Source organism: Lampris incognitus, chromosome 1 (genome assembly GCF_029633865.1).
Source record: "Lampris incognitus isolate fLamInc1 chromosome 1, fLamInc1.hap2, whole genome shotgun sequence".
Classification (NCBI taxonomy): domain Eukaryota; kingdom Metazoa; phylum Chordata; class Actinopteri; order Lampriformes; family Lampridae; genus Lampris; species Lampris incognitus.
In genome coordinates this window covers 25,910,058-25,931,255 of record NC_079211.1, presented here as the reverse complement: position 1 = coordinate 25,931,255, position 21,198 = coordinate 25,910,058, and the positions used below count along the sequence as shown (strand labels likewise).

At 42.3% G+C, this 21,198-nt stretch overlaps 1 protein-coding gene across 2 annotated transcripts in view; it reads right to left on the bottom strand.

Moving 5' to 3' along the window:
- Nucleotides 1–21,198, bottom strand: part of LOC130117974 (short transient receptor potential channel 7-like) — a 114,644-nt gene that overhangs the window by 70,994 nt on the left and 22,452 nt on the right. For both annotated transcript variants that reach the window (XM_056286263.1, XM_056286270.1), the window contains exons 3-4: nt 14,692–14,874; nt 1,487–1,651 (exon numbers count right to left, since the gene is read on the bottom strand). In XM_056286263.1, the coding sequence (XP_056142238.1) occupies nt 1,487–1,651; nt 14,692–14,874 (348 nt within the window). The remainder of the gene's footprint in view (nt 1–1,486; nt 1,652–14,691; nt 14,875–21,198) is intronic.

The window sequence follows — 21,198 nt, the reverse complement described above, 5'->3', positions numbered from 1 at the left end:
TGTGTCAGTGTGTGCATGGCTCACACACACTCTGTCCCATTCTCTCCTTCTCTCTCTCTCCTCATCCATGTCTTCAGTAAGTGTTAATTTCAAGTGCCTTTGTGTCTCTCATTTGACTGACTAATTAGATCTTTGTTTCCGTCTCTTGGTTTGATTTATTCAGTTTGATCCAATTAACTTCTTCTCCATCTGTCTCTTCATTCAGATCTTTTTTAAATAAACAATCTGTGTGATTTCTAATGGAGGGTGAATCTTCTGACTGTTATGTTCCCTGCAGCTTTCTGTGATTACACCCCCTCTGCTACCCCCTCTTATCTGTGTCAGAGAGGCTGCTGGTTTTAAAATGATGAGCAATCATGTTTATACACACACACACACACACACACACACACACACACACACACACACAATGCATGTACATGTGCACACACATACACACAGGTTTTAGGATGGCCTAGTGGGATTAGAAGCTCTTAGTGTGTCATGATTGAATCCAAATCCCCTGGTGTAGACACCCTGCCAGAATTACTGTTCCTCATCCAATCACAGACGCTTGACATCAGCCTCTCGGTCTTTTGCGCACTCTCTTTTGCTCACTCTTTCTGAAATCATCCCCTCATCACCCCACGCACCCTGACCTGAACCACTCAGAGGAGCTTTTAACACCCTGTCTAAATGATCCCAACACATATGACACATGCACACTGCACGTGCGCGCGCGTGCACACACACATATATACGCACACATGCATAAACACACACGCACAAATACAAACACACGCACATGCACACACACATGCTCTGACACAACCAAAGGGATATGAAATTATAAAATATGCAAATCTTCTCATCAATCTGGATAATCTATAATGAAATCAAGCATATCAAGCATTTTCCAGTGTGTGTGTGTGTGTGTGTGTGTGAGTGAGTGCTTTCTTTTATATCTAACCTCATGGGGACCCAATGTCGTAATAAGGGAGTAAACGTCTGGACCTTGTGGTCTGGACCTTTTTTAGGGCCGCATGAGTAAAGGGTTATTTCTGGGCTAGGGTTGAGGGTTAATTTTAGAGTTAATGTTAGAATTTTAGGGGTTAGGGTTACAAAAATAGAATTTTTACTCTCACATAAATGTTCAATTCCCACAGGGATAGAAAACAAGCTTGTGTGTGTGTGTGTGTACACACATGTGCGTGTGTCTGTTAGTGTGTAAAACCAAGGTTTTATCTGTTTATTTGCAGATTATAATTTCTTTAATGGGAATAAAAGGACACATCTGATGAAATACATCTTTAATTGACTGCTTGTCTCAGGTCACCATACTGTTGACCTATTGATTATTCCATTCTATTGATTATTCCATTGACATCAATTATTCCCTGAAGGCACTTATTGGGGAAATTTTTGAGGAATTTAAATAATTTTTCATGTTTTCTGATATTCATTCCATGACAGCAATAAGTTATGAGTTAAGAGGAGGGGTGAATACCTTGCTGCAGGGAATTATCCAATAGGCGATGGCCAGGAAGGGTAGACCCACAGTGACTCCCAGCACTGTCCAGCACTTCACCACTATGGACTGCTGCCGCAATCCAGACAGGTTCTCATACCAGATAGTCAGCAGCTGCTGCTGGCAGTTGGGATGTGCAACAAACTGTGGATAGACATGGGGATGAGTGGTGAATGAGGGGAGAGAGAGAGAAGGGGGGGAGTGAGAGAGATGGGGGGAGCGGAGAAAGAGAGGGAGTGGAAGGGGGAGCGAGGGGGGGTGAGCGAGAGAGAGAGACAGAGAGGTGAGGCAGAGTGGCAAGTCGACAGTCAGAAGGGGAGGAAGAGTGAGAGGGCAAGGGAGGAAAGATTGGTTATATGGAGAGAGAGTGGGAGAAGAAAAGAGAAGTGTTAAAAGGTGTTCAAGAGTAAGTACACATGTTTTTAGCATGCTTCTCCCCACTCACATTTAGAGAATGGATAAAAAAGGGGTGTAGATGAAGAGGCAAGTGAGGGTGGGCATGTGGTGGTGAAGGTGGCAGTGCCATGACGAAACACACCACATCCCAGTTTCTCACGGATATTAGTGTCTTTCATGACCTCATATGAAGTTTTTGGTTTTTTGCAATGGGTGTTTTACCCCGGAAGAGACTGAAGTGAAATGTTATCCTTCGACAGCCATGTAAAGCAGTTTCATTTTTTATTGAATTTACCACCAGGGCAATCAGTTTTACCCCCCTAGAGAAATAACCAAATGTTTTCAGCTCCAAATATGTAATTTTGTACCCTTTTAATAAACCACTATGCACATTCTATGTTTATATCGACGTGATTCTATGTAAAGATTTATTTTTTGTGTGATCTTATTTGCAGTCAAATTTTGATATACTTGATGAGCTCTGTAGGGAAATTACACTCTGCATTTAACTCATCCTAGCTGTGTAGCTAGGAGCAATGGGCTGCTGCCATGCAGCACCTGGGGACCAACTCCAGTTCATCTTGCCATGCCTTGGTCAGGGGTACAGACAGAAGTATTAACCCGAACATGCATGCCTTTTTTGGTGGTGGGGGAAACCGGAGCACCCGGAGAAAACCCACCGCAGACATGCAAACTCCACACAGAGGACGACCTGGGATGACCCCAAGGTTGGACAACCCCGGGGTTCAAACCCAGGGCCTTCGTGCTGTGAGGCGACAGCACTACCCACTGACCCACCACGCCACCCTGGTAACTCTAGCATGGCTCAATGGTCACATGCAGAGAAAAGTCCCGAGACTTCCTGTCAACAAAAGATTTAACAACAGATGCATATTTAGATTGAGATACAATACATATTTAACAGTAAAAACAGTAAAAGAACCTGAACCATACATGTCTGGTTTGTTTTTGTTTTTTACTTCTTGTACTACATTAAAATTGAATATATGCAATGTAGCGATGAACCAGTACTGATACTAGTATCAGATCTTGAGCAGATACCAAGCTTAGATGGAATATTAGTATCTGAGATTTCACCCAAGACAAAAAACCATGAGTAACATGTCATACATAAGTAAAAGCGAAATGGCTGAGGTGTCCGGGTGGCGTGGCGGTCTATTCCGTTGCCTACCAACACGGGGATCGCTGGTTCAAACCCCCTGTGTTACCTCCAGCTAGGTCAGGTGTACCTACAGACACAATTGGCTGTGTCTGCGGGTGGGAAGCCGGATGTGGGTATGTGCCCTGGTCGCCGCACTAGCACCTCCTCTGGTCGGTCAGGCGCCTGTTCGGGGGGGGGGGGGGGACTGGATGGAATAGCGTGATCGTCCCATGTGCTACGCTCCCCTGGCGAAACTCCTCACTGTCATGTGAAAAGAAGTGGCTGGCGACTCCACATGTATCAGAGGAGGCATGTGGTAGTCTGCAGCCCTCCCTGGATTGGCAGAGGGGGTGGAAGAGAGACCGGGACAGCTCGGGGGGGGGGGGTTAAAAAACTGCAAAATAACTTGACCTACTGCATGTTTGGTACATGGAAGCCTGTATTTAATCAATGATGGGGGAGAACAAATAACTGCATCTCAATTATTTTGCCCATTGAACCTAAACCAATGGTCTAAATCTGTTCCATTCATCAGAAGTAATGGATTGGATCGGTACTTAGTATTGGGCAACACTTAAAAAGATTTGTACTCAAAATTAGTATCAGTAATGAAAAAGTGATATCGGTGCATCCCTTACGTCGTACAGATCTTTTTTATGTTAACTAACATACCAAATGAACAAATGATCATGCAACAAAATCTGTACTAAGAATGAAGGTACAAAGGGGATCCCTTGATGCTTTTACTTTAAAACATTAAGGTGCTCAAGAGCAATTCACTGTGTCAACTTTCATTCATCCAATGTGAAAACAGAAGAAATATTTTATATATCTAATAAAAAAAACCCACAGATTTAATTTCCAAAACATGTTTATGTTCATGCTACAGTTCCAATTATAAACCAGAAAATGCTAATTACGGAAATTATTTTTCAGCCCCTCGTAGAAGACTAGTGTGTCAAAACTGTTATCTGTGTGCTCTGCCACCATAACAGTAGGGTGAGCTCGATATTTCAGAAGCGTTTGATGTCTTATTCCAGGGAGGGAACTGAAAAGCGTCACCATGGCTTGTGAACCCGCTGAGGGGACACGGTACAAGGAAACGGAGGATGGATTTTTCCTTCAGGCGGAAGGCAGGGAACGGACAACAGAACTCGAAAAATCAATGTTTCATTGGGCTTCAGTAAAAGTTCAACCTTAATTCTGTGTGTGGTGTGTGTGTGTGTGTGTGTGTGTGTGTGTGTGTGTGTGAGAGAGAGTGCATGTATGTGTGCACATGCATCCAGGCATGAGGCAACCTCCCTCTCCTTCTCTCCTTCTCACCCTCGGTAATTATCGCCATCACTCTTGGTCATATTCTCATGCGCATGATTTTAAAAAAAAAAAGAAAAAAAAGAAGCCTGACAGCAAAGCAGCCCTGTTGTTTTACTGACTGCTTTACAGCTGGCATAGGGGTCACACACTGAGCATTTACCAGGTTCTATAAAAACACACAACTAGAAGGTCGGATGTGAAAGGATGTCAAGTATTTGTGTGTGTGTCATTTCCAGAAGGGTATGGTTTTGACATTTAATAAGAATACCTCTGCTGGGCAGGGATTAACTCTGACACAGGGCCCCCCCCTCCGCTGCCCCCCCACACACACACACACACACAAATTCAGGATAGCGCGCGATACAGCAGAAAAACACTAAGGGCCCTATTTTCGTACAGGTGCACTCACCAGTAATTTGATGAGTCATCATGCACTGAAGTGGGAGGAGAGATGCTGTAGGAGGTGTGTCTATGACAATCCAGTGGCACGTCTTAATCTCAGTGTCATCACCACGAATGACTATGATTTGTGCTGTCCGCTGCCCCTCTGCTTGTACAAGGTTGGACAGTGCACGAGAAGGACATTGCATGACGCATACTTTGTGCCACTTTCGTCATTTTGGTTAGAGGAGGCACCCAAATAGACCTCCATATGTGGGCATAGGTTTCTACTTTACATGAAAAAAAAACCCTCCCTCTTACCCCTGTGGGTGGTATGTGTGTCTTGCTCAATCTTAGGAAGCCTGAGAGTTTAATGGCTCTGTGCAGTATCTTAGCTGTTCCTAACTGTTCTCATCTGGACAGAGCTCTATGATGTTACTCCTGGAATTTCAGCCTCTCTTCCAGCTTGCGACCACTTTTGCCTTCACTTCCTACATCCTTTCTTGTTCTTCCTTCAGCCCCTTAGCAGTTCTCCGGCTTCTCATATACTCTCTTCTTGATACTCTTGTCACTTGGGACTGTTTCAACTATCACCACAGCAGCTCTCTGTTTCAGCTGATTGACTGGTACTTGTTCATCTGTCTGGATTCAGAATTCCCACAGGAACTTAGCTCTGCCACTCTCCCCATGCAGTGTCTCCCATCTGGACTTTGGAGGGTCCAACTCATATTAGCTATAGATCTTCCTGTACACTATTCCTGCAACTTGTTCATGTTGCTCAGTGTTTGCTGTTCATAATCAGGAACATTTATTTGCCATCTCCTTCCATGCGCCTGCGCACATAAAATGAAACAAAATATTGTTTACCCCAGCCCACAGCAGAGCAACACAAAGACAAAAACACATATCCAAACTACAAGAACACATACATCCAAACTACAAAAAAAAAACTACTAAAACTAAAAAACACATATCAAACATACAAAAAAACAAAAACAAAAAAAAGTTCACTCTCTTGTACAGTGAAAAAATATACTTTACTTTATTATATAAAGTATGTTTCACTGTCCAAGACAGCAAACACCAGGATGACTTTCGGAACTGCCAGTCTAGCAGTTAGCTTAGCCTGCCCCACTTCCACATCCTGTCAGACTGTGCTCGGTGTTTCCTCTTCAGGCCCAGCTCCAGGCAGGGCCGTGGTTCCTGGGCCCACCAGATGCAGCAGATCAAGCTCTCCCAGCCGATTCAACGCCAGCTCTTCCAGCCAGACACCTTCGACACATCTCACCGCACTCCACACGACAACACCAAAAACACAGTCAATGCTAAGCGAGGCCACCACCAGACTGCCCTCGATGTTATCGGAACTGCCAGTCTGCATGGGCTAGCACTTCCGCATCCTATCAGAACACACTCGGTGTTTCCTCTTCGGGCCAAGCTCCAGGCAGGGGCTGTGGTCCCTGGGCCCACAGGATGCAGCAGACCAGGCGCCCCCCAGCCACTGGTAGCATTTCCCAATGCCAGCCACCTCTGCTAACTGACGACAGTACATCCAATGGAGGGGTTTGGCTTGTTGTGGCACCACCTCTGCTTCTTCTTCACCAGCTTCCCATCTCTGCTGCTGTCTTGAGATATTTCCCTAGTTCATCCTTGGGAGCCATTTTACTGATGTACTCATGGATGGTTCGTGAGTCATCCAGGACAGTGGCCCTGTTGCTCCCTAAGTCTGACCCCCCTATAGCTCACATACAATCTCTGGGTGTTGGACTTTAGGTGGAACCCTGACATTCAATGCGTTTACATGCACAGTTAAGTCAAGCTGTGGTTATAACTCGATTAGGCCATGAAATTGGACTACTGTCATTGTCCCAGTATATAAGAGCCGGCGGAGAATCTATTTATTGACGGAAGTATGTCTTACCCCGTTAGGATAGGTGGCAATATGCCCCCTTTCAGCTGGTTGCTTTTTTTTTTTTTTAGCTGGTTGCTATTGGACCTTCTTCCGGTCGACCTATTGTGTCACATACCAAACAAGCGACAAACAAGTTAGCAAGCGGCATGGAGCCAAGATGGCAGCGTAGTGTTCGGTCTACTGCAGAACCCGCTCTGTCTTGAAAACTTTTTAAAAGCAACAAAACGAACTTTCAGGATAAAAAAATTGAAGCCACATATGATGGCAAAAAATCTGGGCTCAGATGGGAGAAAAATTACGACTCCCAGTTCTTCTCCATCCAAACGTTTTGGCAAGAGACAAAACAAGGAAACCGACGCCGCAGAAAATATCATTGCTACGCTCAAGATGGCTATCAAAGAGCAAGGAGCTAGCATTGGGAAAAGTATCAGTGACCTGCAGGTTACTGTTAACTTTATTTCTGAAGATCTCAAGGAGCTGAAAGGAAAGTTTACGCACACCGAAGCGAGAGTGAGTAAAGCAGAGGAAAAAATCCAAAATTTGGAAAGCAAGGTGCTGGAGCTGTCACGATACAAACGAAGATGAAACCTGCGACTCCACGGGCTAACTGAGGAAGACGGAGAAGACGTTCGCAGAAAGGTCACAGAAATCTGCCAAAACATGGCTCCTGACCACCGAGAGAAATTCCCGGAGGTACTCGACTCAGTGCACAGGCTTGGGCAAAGACGTGAGTCTTCAGCGGCACCACTGCCCCGTGTAGTAATCATTCAATTCACTATGAGGCATTTTCGAGACATTATCTGGAAGACGGCGAAACGATCCGACTATTTGACGACGAGGAAGCTGCGCTTTAAGGAAGACCTTTCTCCCGAGGACCGAGAGAGGCGCAACCTATTGTGGCCGCAGGTTGAGAAAGCACGAAAGGAGGGGAAGATTGCATACTTCGTGGGAGCCTGTGCGTTTGTGAACAGAAAGGAGATTCACTGAAGTGCCTTTCATCATGTAAGCTAATATGACTCAGGAGTTATTTTTCCTTATTCGTTTTCTAAATATACAATATGCTGTTGTTGCTAAAAACACTTATTATGTAATGACAGAGTAGTTCTGTTCTCTCTGTAATTTACACACTTTTTCTCAGGGTGAAAAGTTAGTTACACTCAAAATTTCATCTTTATCTTTTGTTTCTTTTAATGCTCGAGGATTAAGGGACAATACCAAAAGGAAAGCACTGCTATTATATGCTAAAAGCCTGAATACTGATTTTTGTTTGATACAAGAATCTCATTATGAACCTAATGACATTAGATTCTGGAAATCCCAATGGGGAGAGGACTTGTGGATGTCTCATGGCACAAACCACTCAGCAGGAACTCTGACTTTGAAACACAAGTTTAAAGGGAAAGTTATCTCTTCACAGACAGATCCAAACGGTCACTTTATTTTGTTGGTTATTTCATTTAATGACCAGGTATTTTTATTGGGAAACGTTTATGGTTATAACAACAAACAGGAGAATATTACCTTAATGCATTCAGTAAATGCAAAAATTGATTCTATAATAAGTAAATTTGCAGATCTAAAGATCATATTTGGAGGAGACTGGAATCATTCAATTAATGATATGTTAGATAGACGGCCAAATAAAAGTAATACAAATAATAGTTATTTGTTAGATTTTATAAATGAAAGAGATCTGATTGATATTTGGAGGTATAAGAATCCTACAGTCAAAGAATTTACGTGGAAGAACAGGTCAGGGTCATTACAGTCTCGTATTGACTATTGGTTGATTTCTGATCCATTATCTGAACATGTCTCTTCAGCTAAAATGTTACCAATACCCTTGACGGATCATAAAACTATCTTTTTGGAGCTGTATATGTCTACTAGTCATCAAACTAAAAGAGTCAACTCATATTGGAAATTAAATAATTCTCTTTTATTGAATGAATCTTTGGTAAAGGAGATTAAAATAAAAATAGATGAATGCTGGGATAGGGCATGTGCTGAAAATATGTATGGCAAAAATTGGGAGTTCATGAAATTTGAATTAAGGTCTCTTATAATGAAAAGAGGAGCTGAAATAGTTAAAAACAGAAAAAAAGAAGAATCAGAAATGATCTCTGAAATTATTGCTTTATCATCACAGCCACTTGAAAATTTATCAGAGGATAACAAGAACAGACTTCAAATTCTACAATTAAAATTAGATAATCTATATATTCACAAGGCAAAAGGAGCCTTTGTGCGCTCTAGGAGGAGATGGCTTGAGGAAGGAGAGTAAAACTCCAGCTATTTCTTCAAATTAGAGAAACAACATAATACACTTTGCAGCATGACCAAACTCTGTTCAGATGGTGTCATCACACAAGACCCTAAAAAGATTTCTGAGACATGTGAACGATTTTATAAAGAATTATATAAGTCTAAACTGTCAACAAATGACATGGAAAGTTTCTTCAACTCTTTAGGTAATATTGAGAGCATCAGCAATGCTAATAAAGATTTGTGTGATGCCCCCATCACAACATTGGATGTTGAGGATGCTATTAAAAAAATGAAACTCAATAAGAGTCCTGGGAATGACGGATTAACCTCAGAGTTATATAAATGTTTCTCCAAGGACTTATCACGCTTTTTACATAAAGTATATATAGAAAGCATTGCTAATGAAAAGCTCCCCCCTTCATTGTCTCAGGGGTTGATCACTTTGATTCCCAAACCGCAAAAAGACTATTTGTTGTTAGATAATTGGAGACCTATTTCACTCTTGAACAATGACTACAAGATAATTGCTATGTGTTTGGCTAAAAAATTGAAAAGTACACTAAATGACATTATCGATGAAACACAGTCTGGTTTCATGACTGGTAGACATATAACAAACAACATAAGACTGGTGATTGATATCTTGGATCATTCAGAATTAATTACAGATAACAGCTTCATTCTTTTTTTAGATTTTTATAAAGCTTTTGATTCCATTGAACACAAATTCATATTTAAAGCACTTGACATTTTTGGTTTTGGGAATATGTTTAAAAAATCTGTCAAAACGTTATATGCAGGTGCAAATAGTTCAATCAAACTCCCATACGGCACTACTAAAAGATTTAACTTAAATCGTGGAATCCGCCAAGGTTGTCCGATCTTGGCATATCTTTTCCTTCTTCCTATGCAATTACTCTCCATTCATTTCAAAAACAGTGATGTATTGGGTCTCTCTATTGTTGGCAGAACACTGTCTATCACTCAACTTGCAGATGATACAACACTTTTTTTAAAGGATAAATTTCAAGTTAATAAAGCAATCAAAGTCATTAACTCTTTCTCAATGGCCTCCGGCCTTAAACTAAACATTTCAAAATGTGAGCTTCTTCCTGTTAATAGTTGCACAGATACTATTATTTCTGGGATCCCTGTGAAGCATAAGGTTAAATATCTTGGTATTATAATTGAAAAAGACCAAAGCTCCAGACTATCTGAAAATTTTAATCCACTTATAGCTTCAGTCCAACAGAGGTTTAACCTTTGGCTTCAAAGAGATTTGTCTATTACTGGAAGATCCTTGGTAGCTAAAGTTGAAGGCCTCTCCAGACTTATATATGCAGCTATGGCACTTGATGTCTCAAAAGACATATGCACTAAAATTGACAGAATATTATTTGAATTTATCTGGAAAAAAAGAATACATTATAATAAGAAGAATGTCATGATAAATAAGTTATGTTCTGGTGGGATTAATTCTTTAGACTTCACCTCCTTAAACTCTTCTTTTAAAGTCAAATGGATCAAACTTTTCTTAAAAAATCCCAACTCAATCTGGAATTTTATTACTGCCCATATATTTAATTCACTTGGAGGAATGCATTTTCTCTTAAGGTGCAATTACAATATTTATAAATTACCAATAAAACTGTCCAACTTTCATAGTCAACTTTTGTTATCCTGGTCAATGATGTACTCACACAATTTTTCTCCCCATAAATATTTCATTTGGAACAATCAAGATATTAGGTTTAAGAACAAATCTTTATATATTAAGAGATGGGTTGATAATAACATTTTACTTGTTAGTCAATTACTGAATGACAATGGTCAGCTTTTCACTTATGAAGAATTTATTTCTGTATATGGTTTCCCTGTTACACCAAGAGAATATTCTATTGTATTTGATGCAATACCAGATGGAGTTAGAAGGTTATTGTTGTCTGCTCCTAAAGGTAACAGTTGTACTATTCTAGGTTTAACTCCTGAAGACATATATATTGGTGACTTGTGTCCTTTATTAAGTGATAAAGCCACTAATCAATGCGTTAGAAATATTATTCAGAGAGACATTGTTTCTAAACCTGCAGCCATTTTCTACTGGAATAATATTTATAATGACATAGATTGGAAGAACACTTGGATTTTATCACGAAAATATTGTATTACAAATAAGGTACGAGAAGTTACATTTAAACTGCTTCACAGATGTTATCCAGTCAAGTCCCTTCTTGTAAAATACAAGATTAATATTGACACACTCTGTTCCTTTTGTGGCAATGTGGATGAAACCATATGTCATTTATTTTGGGATTGTACCTACTCTCATGTTTTTTGGATTGATCTAAATAATCTCATAAATAACAAAATTGACTCTTCTTGTAAACTGGACATCCAACATGTTTTATTTGGTCTGTCACAAAATGAGGAAATAAGTTCAGAAAAAATGTATATTATCAACCTTCTATTAATATTTGCTAAATTTCATATTCATTATACCAAATTTGCACACCAGCGTCCAAACATTAGTGTATTCAAAGCACTTCTTTCATCCTATTTAGAATCTTTAAAAGAATGTATGAATCCTAAAGCCAGCAAAACCACAAGACTATGTGAAGAATATAATTTAACTTAAATCCTGTATCTCGAGCTTTTTTATTTTGTCTTTTCTTTTTTTATGGATATGTAAATTTTAATTTTGAAATAATTTATATTTTTGTAACTACTTTTTGTCCTATTGTGATGTAATATTTCCTTGTTTATATGTTTTGTTCAATAAAAAAAGAGTGCCATATTAAACGGTAAATACTAAAAAAAAAAAAAGTTAGCAAGCGGCAAGTGGGTTCCATGTCGCGCGGTAAAAACATGGACAACTTTACAGCGCTGTACATTTCATATGTACTATGCAACATTATAACATTAATCACCATCAAATGGTGTATAGAAAAGGCAAATGTTTGTTGTTTTCTCCCCATTCATGCGGTAGCTTGCTACATGTTATGTTAGCTTAACGGTACTAGTAGCTCACCTGAGATGGATTATTAAAACCAATGTCCACGCCATGCTCTACGGCTTGGGACAAAGGTGGGCATCCTAGCAGTTCCTCCAATATGTCGGCATGTGGGCTTGAAACTGGATTGTGGCCACTAAGGCTTGCACAGAAAAGTCGACTTATCGACGCGTCGACGTCACTACCACAAGTCGACGCCTACCGGGAGACGTCGACTAGTCGTTGACCACTTTTTTTTTCGTGTTCATACGTTTATTCATACATTCTTCCATGTTAATACTTTCTTAGAATTGTCTACAATTTCCCCTCCCAATTTGGTAGCCAACTGAACACCTATGAAATCTCCGACCCCCCCCCCCACCCTCGGAGCGACGAGCCTATTTGTCGCTCCTATGCACCGGCCATGAGTCGTTGACCACATGATCACACAGCATTATTTTTTTCCGCAATCACCGCAAATGCGGTGGCCGGTGGGGGATTAAGCGATTTCACATTGACACACACACACTACAAGACTACAACAATTATGGCGGCTGCAGAAAAGACAGCAGGTGGTGAGTTGCCGGAGCAAACGCGGACTTACGTCTGTGTTTTTTGCGTGCGTGCGTATGTGACGACGTCATCAACGACGCGTCGACGTTACCGCGACTTGAAAAAATCAGAAGTTGTGCAACCCCTAGACTGGCCACTTGTTTGGTTGTTTTCCTTTGCATTGTAGTAGACCTGTTTGAGATGCTTCCACCGAACACAGTTTTGCTTGGGGGTTCTTTTAAATCCCGCTTCGTCCAACTTTTCTGCCACTTTCTTAAATACTTCGCCATTCCGCGTTCTCCTTCCATCCATGTACTTTAGGATATTCAGCTCCTTTAGCTGACACAACATAACGTTTGTCTCCTCGTCTGTCCAGAAATGTGTGGTTCTCAATCTAGCGCTCGCCATGTTGATACTGTGGTACTAAGCTGTTCGACTTCCGGGTGACAGACCACCACGGGACCTATGGATCATGCGCAGAACGCCTAGGCCAGTTCGGGGCTGATTGAAGCGTATACATACCAAAGTAAATTGATCCCCAACCGCATTATCTAGGTTTGTTAGTCCAACTTCGAGAAATTTAATTTAGTAGGATTTCAGTCTGACTAACACCTTTACATATATTTTGGAAGTCCAGTTTTAGTCGGACTAACACAATAAATCGACTTTTTCTAACATCACGTAAACGTACTGACTGCGTGTCGTTGTTATGATCAATGACCCGTGTTAAAAAAAAACGTTAATTAAGAGGATCCTCTCTATTGCTCCTAAATACAAAAATGTTGATGAATAAAAAAATGTCTATGATGACTGACATAATGTATAATATATTGCATCAACTTGTTATCAAGCCAGATCGATGTTATTTCAGAATGTGATATCTTCAACCAATTGCACCCTAATATATAGTGTCATCACTGGCCTATAAATGCTATAAATGATCAGCCATAAATCCAAGTTTTTTTGCTTGTTTGTTATTGGATAAGACAGCTCTGCAATAAAAACATATTTGCAGATTGTATCCTGTTATTTCTGACTTCTAATGTATTTAAATAAAACCTGGCTAAAGTTTTCGAGGTGATTTTGTACTTCCTATAGAAAGACATCAGTTTCTTCTTGGGGAAAAAAAAATTCTGTGTGGAAAGCTCCGGACAGTGGGTTTTTGCTTCCATCACCAAATGGACATTGGGCACTCAGTGCATGCAGCACATGCGTTTTTTTTAAGGGGAGATTTGATTGGTTCAATGGACACCAATCCCAAACACACCTGCTGACAATATATTCCTCCGTTCTCAAATGTGCTGCAGGTATACCCACGAATGCCCAGACAGACTGCACAAGGTGACTGCATTTTGCGCTGTATGCTTTCATTCGTGAAAACGGTGCCTGAGTCTTTATTTATCAGTTTGTCAGCGTTACACCACATGTTGTCACCTGAAATGTATTTTGCCAGTGCTGCTCTGATTTGATATCACTGGAATGCAAAACACTCCAAATGATGGAGTTACATTTGAATATCATATTTTTTCCACTAGTTTAAGTCCAACTAATAAAGAAAATCAACTAAGCAAGGTCTTATCTCCACTCTTAATGTCATTTATACAACTGAAACAGACATAGAACAGATATGCCATGATAATGTAAGCTTGCTTCTCTTCAGTTTTTTTAAAATTATTATTTTATTTTTTTTAACCCCCTTTTTCTCCCAAATTGTATCCGGCCAATTATCCCACTCTTCTGAGCCGTCCCAGTCGCTGCTCCACCCCCTCTGCCGATCCGGGGAGGGTTGCAGACTACCACATGCCTCCTCTGATAGATGTGGAGTTGCCAGCCAATTCTTTTCACCTGACAGCGAGGAGTTTCGCCAAGGGAACGTAGCGCGTGAGAGGATCACACTATTCCCCCCCAGTTCCCCCTCCCTCCTGAACAGGCCCCCCGACCGACCAGAGGAGGCGCTAATTCAGCGACCAGGACACATACCCACATCCGGCTTCCCACACGCAGACACGGCCAATTGTGTCTATAGGGACGCCCAACCAAGCCGGAGGAAACACGGGGATTCGAACCAGGATCCCCATGTTGGTAGGCAATGGAATAGCCAAACTTTGAATTTGACATTTTGAAACATGTGGTGGTACCAGGGAAGGCACTCACACCCTTATGTGGGTGGTCGATTCTGGTGTCTTTGTTCATGTTTTTTTTCTTCTTACCTTCTTGACCTCATACTTGATGGCCAGTTTGACACGGCTGAGGCAGGGTCGATTGTAGGGGCTTGGGGGACATTGGTCCACATCGCCGTTCAATATGGCCTCCACCTCCTCCGTGTCTCGACAGAGGTCCAACACCCCCACAACAAAGTCCTTACACTGCATAGACAGCTTCCGGTAGTCATTCTGCACAGGAGGCGGAAAGGAGGAGGCAAGGAAAGAAGGGGACGAGGAAAGGGAAGAGGCATCACAGGAAGAGGAAAGAGGGAGGGAGAGAAATAGAGAGAAAAGAGGGGAGAGAGTGGGTGGGGGTGGGAAGGAAAGAAAATGCTGAGCATAAATCCAGAGGAAATTTTGTCAAACGGGGAAAAAGACAAGAAAAGAAACAAATTTAAAACAAGATTGATAGCAGCATAAAAAATTGCGAGTTGGAATCAAAGCAAAATCTAACTTGTTATGGAGAACAGAGAGAGGAAATTACGAGAAAAATGCTCAAAGCATTTAACAGAAATGGAATTACTTCTACCCATTTGTTGGCCAACTTGTCTTGTTTAATTTAAAACAACACACAAGCTAGGTTCCGGTTTCTGTGGGCTTATGAGCAATTTGTAGTTATTTCTTGACATCTGTTTCTCCAGTTTTCTGCCTCTCGTTCGATGGCCTGAGGCTACTGTGACCAATAATATACAATAATAATTATTCAAAGGTAAAACAGAGACATAATCAATAATAAATAAGGGCAGAACAGCTCAGGCCATGCATGTTAATTTGTGGAAATCCCATCCCAAGCCGTTAAAGGAAAGATGGCGCTGAGGTTTAAATATAGATGGGCACAATTTTTTATGTTAAATCCCGAGTCATCAGTGGTCCTGATGCACTACAGGAGCCAGGTTTTTCAACCTTCAAAACTGACACCACTCATTTTCTTATCCCCTTGTATTTTTCTAAACCTGTCTTCCTGCTAACATGACCTACATCTATTCCACTGAGCATTTTCATTACTGCAGCTCTTGTCACGGTCCTCACCTAATCCCTCCATTCCTGTCTTTTACCTGTCTTGTTACCCCCCTCCCCTTCCTTGATATACTTCCTTCCTCCCTATCCTCCTTTGATTCGTTCCTCAACATTTTAAGAAGCAGGCAGATTGGGTTTTTAGCCGGGCTTAAAGTCCCCAAGGAGAGGGACTGATTATGGATTCATAGCAGTGCTGTGTTCAGACATTCAAACACACCATTACAGTATGCTGATAAGTGCTTTCACTGTAACTGTCACCCGGCCTTCTGCCGTTTTAAAAATGTGACCAGGGGCCTCCTTCAGCATCATCATCATAATTTCACACAGTGGTAAATTAACATTTCTCGTCTCGCTCCATTTTCTTCATCCAGTTTTTTGTAACTTCCTATTTTTTATTTGAGATAACAACCCTCCACTCTTTTATTTTCTTATTTGAATTTTCTTTTTTTGCTCCGACCGCCAACATACTCCGCTCAGGAGGAAATATTCTTGCTCGATTGTTATCCCTGTGAACTGAATGTGGAATACAGAATGTTGTAATAAGCTTTCCAGAATAAAGCATGCAAGCAAGAATCTGTCCCTTTCGCCATTCCAGAGGGTGCCTACCGTGAAATGCTAAAGAGCTAATTGCAAGATATTCAGGGGGAAATCAGGCTAATGGAGTATTGATGTATTAGCAAACATAGGGCTGTTGTCAGATGTTGTCATCTACCATGACAAAATAGATTACTCAGCATACACCAATAGCAGCGTGCCATCTTTGCAGCCCCCGAGCACCATGAGCAAAGGTTGTATGGTGTATTTGTCTTGGAGGTAGTGAAGCGTAATGATATCAATTAAAACATTGCATCTCTTTCCACGCACGAAAAGACAAGGTTTCAGGGCAGAGAAAGTACAAGAACGTTTCCTTACTCAATATCATTGCTACACACTACACACATGAAACACACACGTGCACAATGATGACAGGCACACACATAGTCCATGGGCCAGACGATATTTCGGTACACTCAAGGTGGCAAAACTTACTTATAATTTTTGAAAGGATCCATGTCTGTAGATGATATTTTGGTATGATAACCATTCCTGAGTGGCAGCTGTATCACAGTTATCAGCTCATGAAGTTAACCACCCGCTAAACTAAATTGCATTTTAGATGCTGGTGCATATCCTGGTTTAGCCTCATGGTCAGGACATTTTTCAATGTTCTATAATATTGTCTTTGGTATCATTTTAAAGGGGACCTTCTTAGCTTTCATTCAAGCCCTGTTGTGGATATTTCTCACAAATATAGAGGTCACTTGAGCTCTTCAACCCGTCAATAACACACATCTTTCTGCAATTTTCGCCTAAACTATATACTTTCTTTTAGCCCTGTGGCATCTAGGAATATCAGGGACACAAAACACAAAAACTGGAATACTCACAGGACTGTAAAGATTCAGGAAATGTATAATATACCCATACTATTTCATTGTGTGAGGTGATTGTGAGCCTTAAATGAGAACTAGACCAAAGCCAGTTAGGTCACAAACTGGTCTCTATACATTTGTTTAAATACACAATCAAAATACATGATAAAAAGGAATACCATAGTGAGGTAATGAACTATTTTAATATTTTAAACAACATTGACATTTACATATGCTTAGTCAATGATACATGTAATCCCATATCATTAGTGGGTATATGTAATGGTAATGGGTAGGGTAATGGGTATATGTGAATATGGTTACATTATTGTTATCAAGCTCTGGGTAACCAAGTCCAGAATCAACATCCTGTGCATCAATAGACTACTACCACAGTAATACCATCAGAATCATCACACTGTCATTCATCAAACTGCTCGTTTCTCTCACCATCTGACTCCCCAAGTTCAAAGTCCAGTTCTGGACCATCCTGCTGTTTTTGGTTACTGCAGGTCTGTAACCTGCACATGTCTGTGCATGGAAGTCCATTTGACAGGCACATGCAGCTTGGCATTTTGCATGAATGCACACACTTGCATGTTAGCATTTCCAAGACCACATCTGGTGCAGGTGGGGAGCGCATCCAGTAAATGGCCAGCTTGCCTTCATCGTCTGTCCATCCATACTCAGTAGGGCTTGGAACCACAGGGTTAGCCTGCAGACAGGACTTCCATATTGCTGCCTGATAGTTGGCTCGTTGAACATGCATAAAGAGACAGTCTCTACATGGTGGCAGCTGGCTGGACTCAACCTCTCCCCTTTTGGTGCAGAAGAGCTGGTAACGCAGTTTGTTCACCTCAGCAGTGCTGCTATTAGCAACATACATCCGACAGGTGAACTGCTCAATTTTCTGGAACAGCTCATCACTCACATTCCATGTCTGTCCCAGTTGACTAAAAGTCTCTTGGCAGGAAGTGTGCTTTCTCACTATCTTCAGGGCATTCAGCTTCCCTCGACCAGCGAATGCACTGACAGTGTCGCAGCCTGTGAAGGCATGTAAGCCAATTAGGCTGTCACAGATGCTGTCTCCAAGTGAACTTGCCAGTTTGGTGATGTCGACAAACCGTGTGCGGTTCTGAGTCCCACACTTCTGGTAGATGGGACAGGTGATGTCCTTCTGGAAGCCAAGACAAAGCAACATGACATCAGTGTCCTCAGCTGTGATGATAACTGACTTTGAGCCCGCATTTGCTGCATGCAATGCATGCAGGAGCAGACGGGTGTCAGCTTCTTCATGTGTGGAGTGCAGTTCTGCTGCTTCCTCACACCCATCTTCTGTCAACTTGTAGCAGGTTTCCTCACAGGTCATGTACAACACCTTGCCATGCAGCATAGCTCTGTATCGTGGGAGTTTCCACTCTTCCACCAGAAACTTGATGAGACTGGTCTTGTTGGAGGAACTGCACAGAAATTTTCTCCACTGCTGGACGTGGTGTCCCCCTGCAAGATTCTTGTACTGGAGAGTGATGTCTCCACCCTGGTTCAGTCGTTCAGCATCTTTGATCGAAGTCTGGTGATAGACATCAAAAACAACATCAATCCTCCCACTCTGTGCTCCCTCATGGAGGACCTGGGTCAAGGCTGACTCTGCCACCTGTGCAAAAAAGGTTTTGTTGTTGCCATTCATTTTTTGGACCAGGCTCATCCCATCAATGATGGAAGTAGATGGGATTGGGATGTCTTCTGCAGGAGATACATTCTTTTCAAGCTCTCTGGCAAGTGCAGCCTTGTTTGTTTTTCGTAAGGACCCATCAGCATTTGCCAGTGCCCATGGTAGTGGGCCCAATGGGTAGGCAAGGACATCCTTCAGATTCACCTTCCTGCTTTCAGCCACCAGGATCATGTGACTGAAAAGGTTTCTATCTGCCTTCAGAACCACATCCTGTGCTTTCTTTCCATGAGCTTGTTTTGTGCTGACATTGGAGAATGTTTTCAGACTTTGCTTGGTCATCTTGTCGTGGAATTTCACAGGTGGTGGGTCTGCATCTAACCTTGTTTGCTGGAATGCTTGGTAGGCCTCTTCTCCTTTCTCAAGAGCTCTCAAGAGATCTATGGTCACATCAGGTGGAGCCATGTTGCCAGTGGAGAGGCTAACGAAATCAATCTCATCAGGGGACATAGGATTGAGCCAGTTATTCTCCATAAGGTCCATGAGAGACTGGACATCTGCTTCATCTCTCTTGATCCTTGGACTCTGTAGATCTGGATGAGACCATTTGCACCTGCCTTGACCTGTCAGGTCTCTCAGCTGTCTGAGGTACATGCTTCTATACTCAGCTGTGAGATAATATTTGGTCACAGCTCCTGGCTTCAAGCTGAATCCCTTTGTCCCTCCAGCTGTTTGGGTGTCTTTGTTCACCGTTTCTTCTATAGCTTGGTCAACAGGGATTCGGCCAAAGGGATTGGTGGAGCCCAGTTGGACTGAGAAGCCTCCTTCCATGAATTCTGTGTACACATCTGGGTGTGTGATGGGCAGCTCAGACATCTGGGCGTAGTAGTAGGGGAGGTAGCGTGCATAATTCATCCTGTCATAAGCAAAGCACCATGGGATCATTGCTCAAATGCTAGCCAAGTGTAGCATCCAGTCTCCCTCTCTGGATGCTCGGATGAGCCCCAACAAGATTTCAACCATGTCCAAATAGGACATCCAGAAGTTCGAGAGGCTGCCGTTTCCACCTCTAAGGAACTCACGGTAGACTTCAAATAGATCCATGATGCGTGTACAAGAGCTGTTCTCGAGGACCTCCTTCAAAGCATGTTGTGAGACTTCTTTCCCAAGGCTGTCAATGGTCTTCAGTGTCTCATTCAGGTGAACCATGTCATTCCTGTGAGTTTCTTCCAACCAGGACAGGAAACCATTCAAGGTCAGTCGCATGAGAGCCTCATACAGGAGCTTGTGTAGTCGCACTGCCCTGTTGTACTTGCGGCCATCCATAACACCAGCAATTGAGCCTTCTGCAATCATGCCAGACTCAATGCAGAGGTCTTTGAGTCCAGCATCTTGGAAACGCTTTCCTATTATTGCCAGCAGTGTGCAGATGGTGTGGAATACCCCAAGCCTAACGATGATATCATGGAACTTGTCATGGTGTTTCCATGTGATCTCGACAGCCTTCGCATACAGGGCTTGGTCAAAGACAGAGACAATCTTCCTCAGGCCTAAGCACTGCATGATGCTCAGTGACTGGTTAAGCACCTCGTTGACAGTAGACATTTGTGTCGCTGGAGCATTGATGGTAGGCAGATAGCCTATATTGTCGGGTATGACCGTCATCTCTCCTCGAGTCAGGATGTTGAAGCCTGTCCAGCTGCTGACTGACTGTTATTCTTGTTGTGACATGCGTGCTAGGACCCAAAGAAGGTTTTTCTTTCTGGCAAGCTTAGTATTGGCTGCAGTATCGGCATCTGACTTTTTGCTTTGTGGTGGCCATACCCGTTGTCCAGCATTGTAAGTTGGTAACATTGGTGGGGGTCCATCAATGCTTCTCTTCTTTGTTTTGGGAACAGTGGGCATGGGTTGGACAGGAAGTGGGTTGACTGGCTTTGCTTGCACAGCAATCCCATTGACTCTGTGAGATGTTCCCTCACCACTGACAGTTTCTTCAAGACGGTCGATATTGTCCCAGGCTAAAGTTGTGAATATGCCAGGATGGATGTTAGCTGGAAGGGCAATGCCACTCCCTGATGATGAGAGTTTCTGGAGACACAGGGCAGTGTTGATCTCTTCCATCTGTGAATAGGACACACTGTGACCAAGTCGGTTGAGGATGTTTATCAACTCTACATTTCCTGTCAACGATTTGACACTGAATGGCAGAACAATGTGCTTGGAAGGCTTGGTATTTCCACATGTCACTGCATATACTATGTCATGGCCAAATGACTGCAGAAGGCACTGCACTCTCTGGGATGCATGATCAGGATCATTTGAGCCTGTGAGTAGAGAGTACAGGAAGATAATGAGCGACTCTGGAATGGTAGGACATTCTGCTTCTGGTTTGACTTCAGGCGGCCAGGTTTGAGG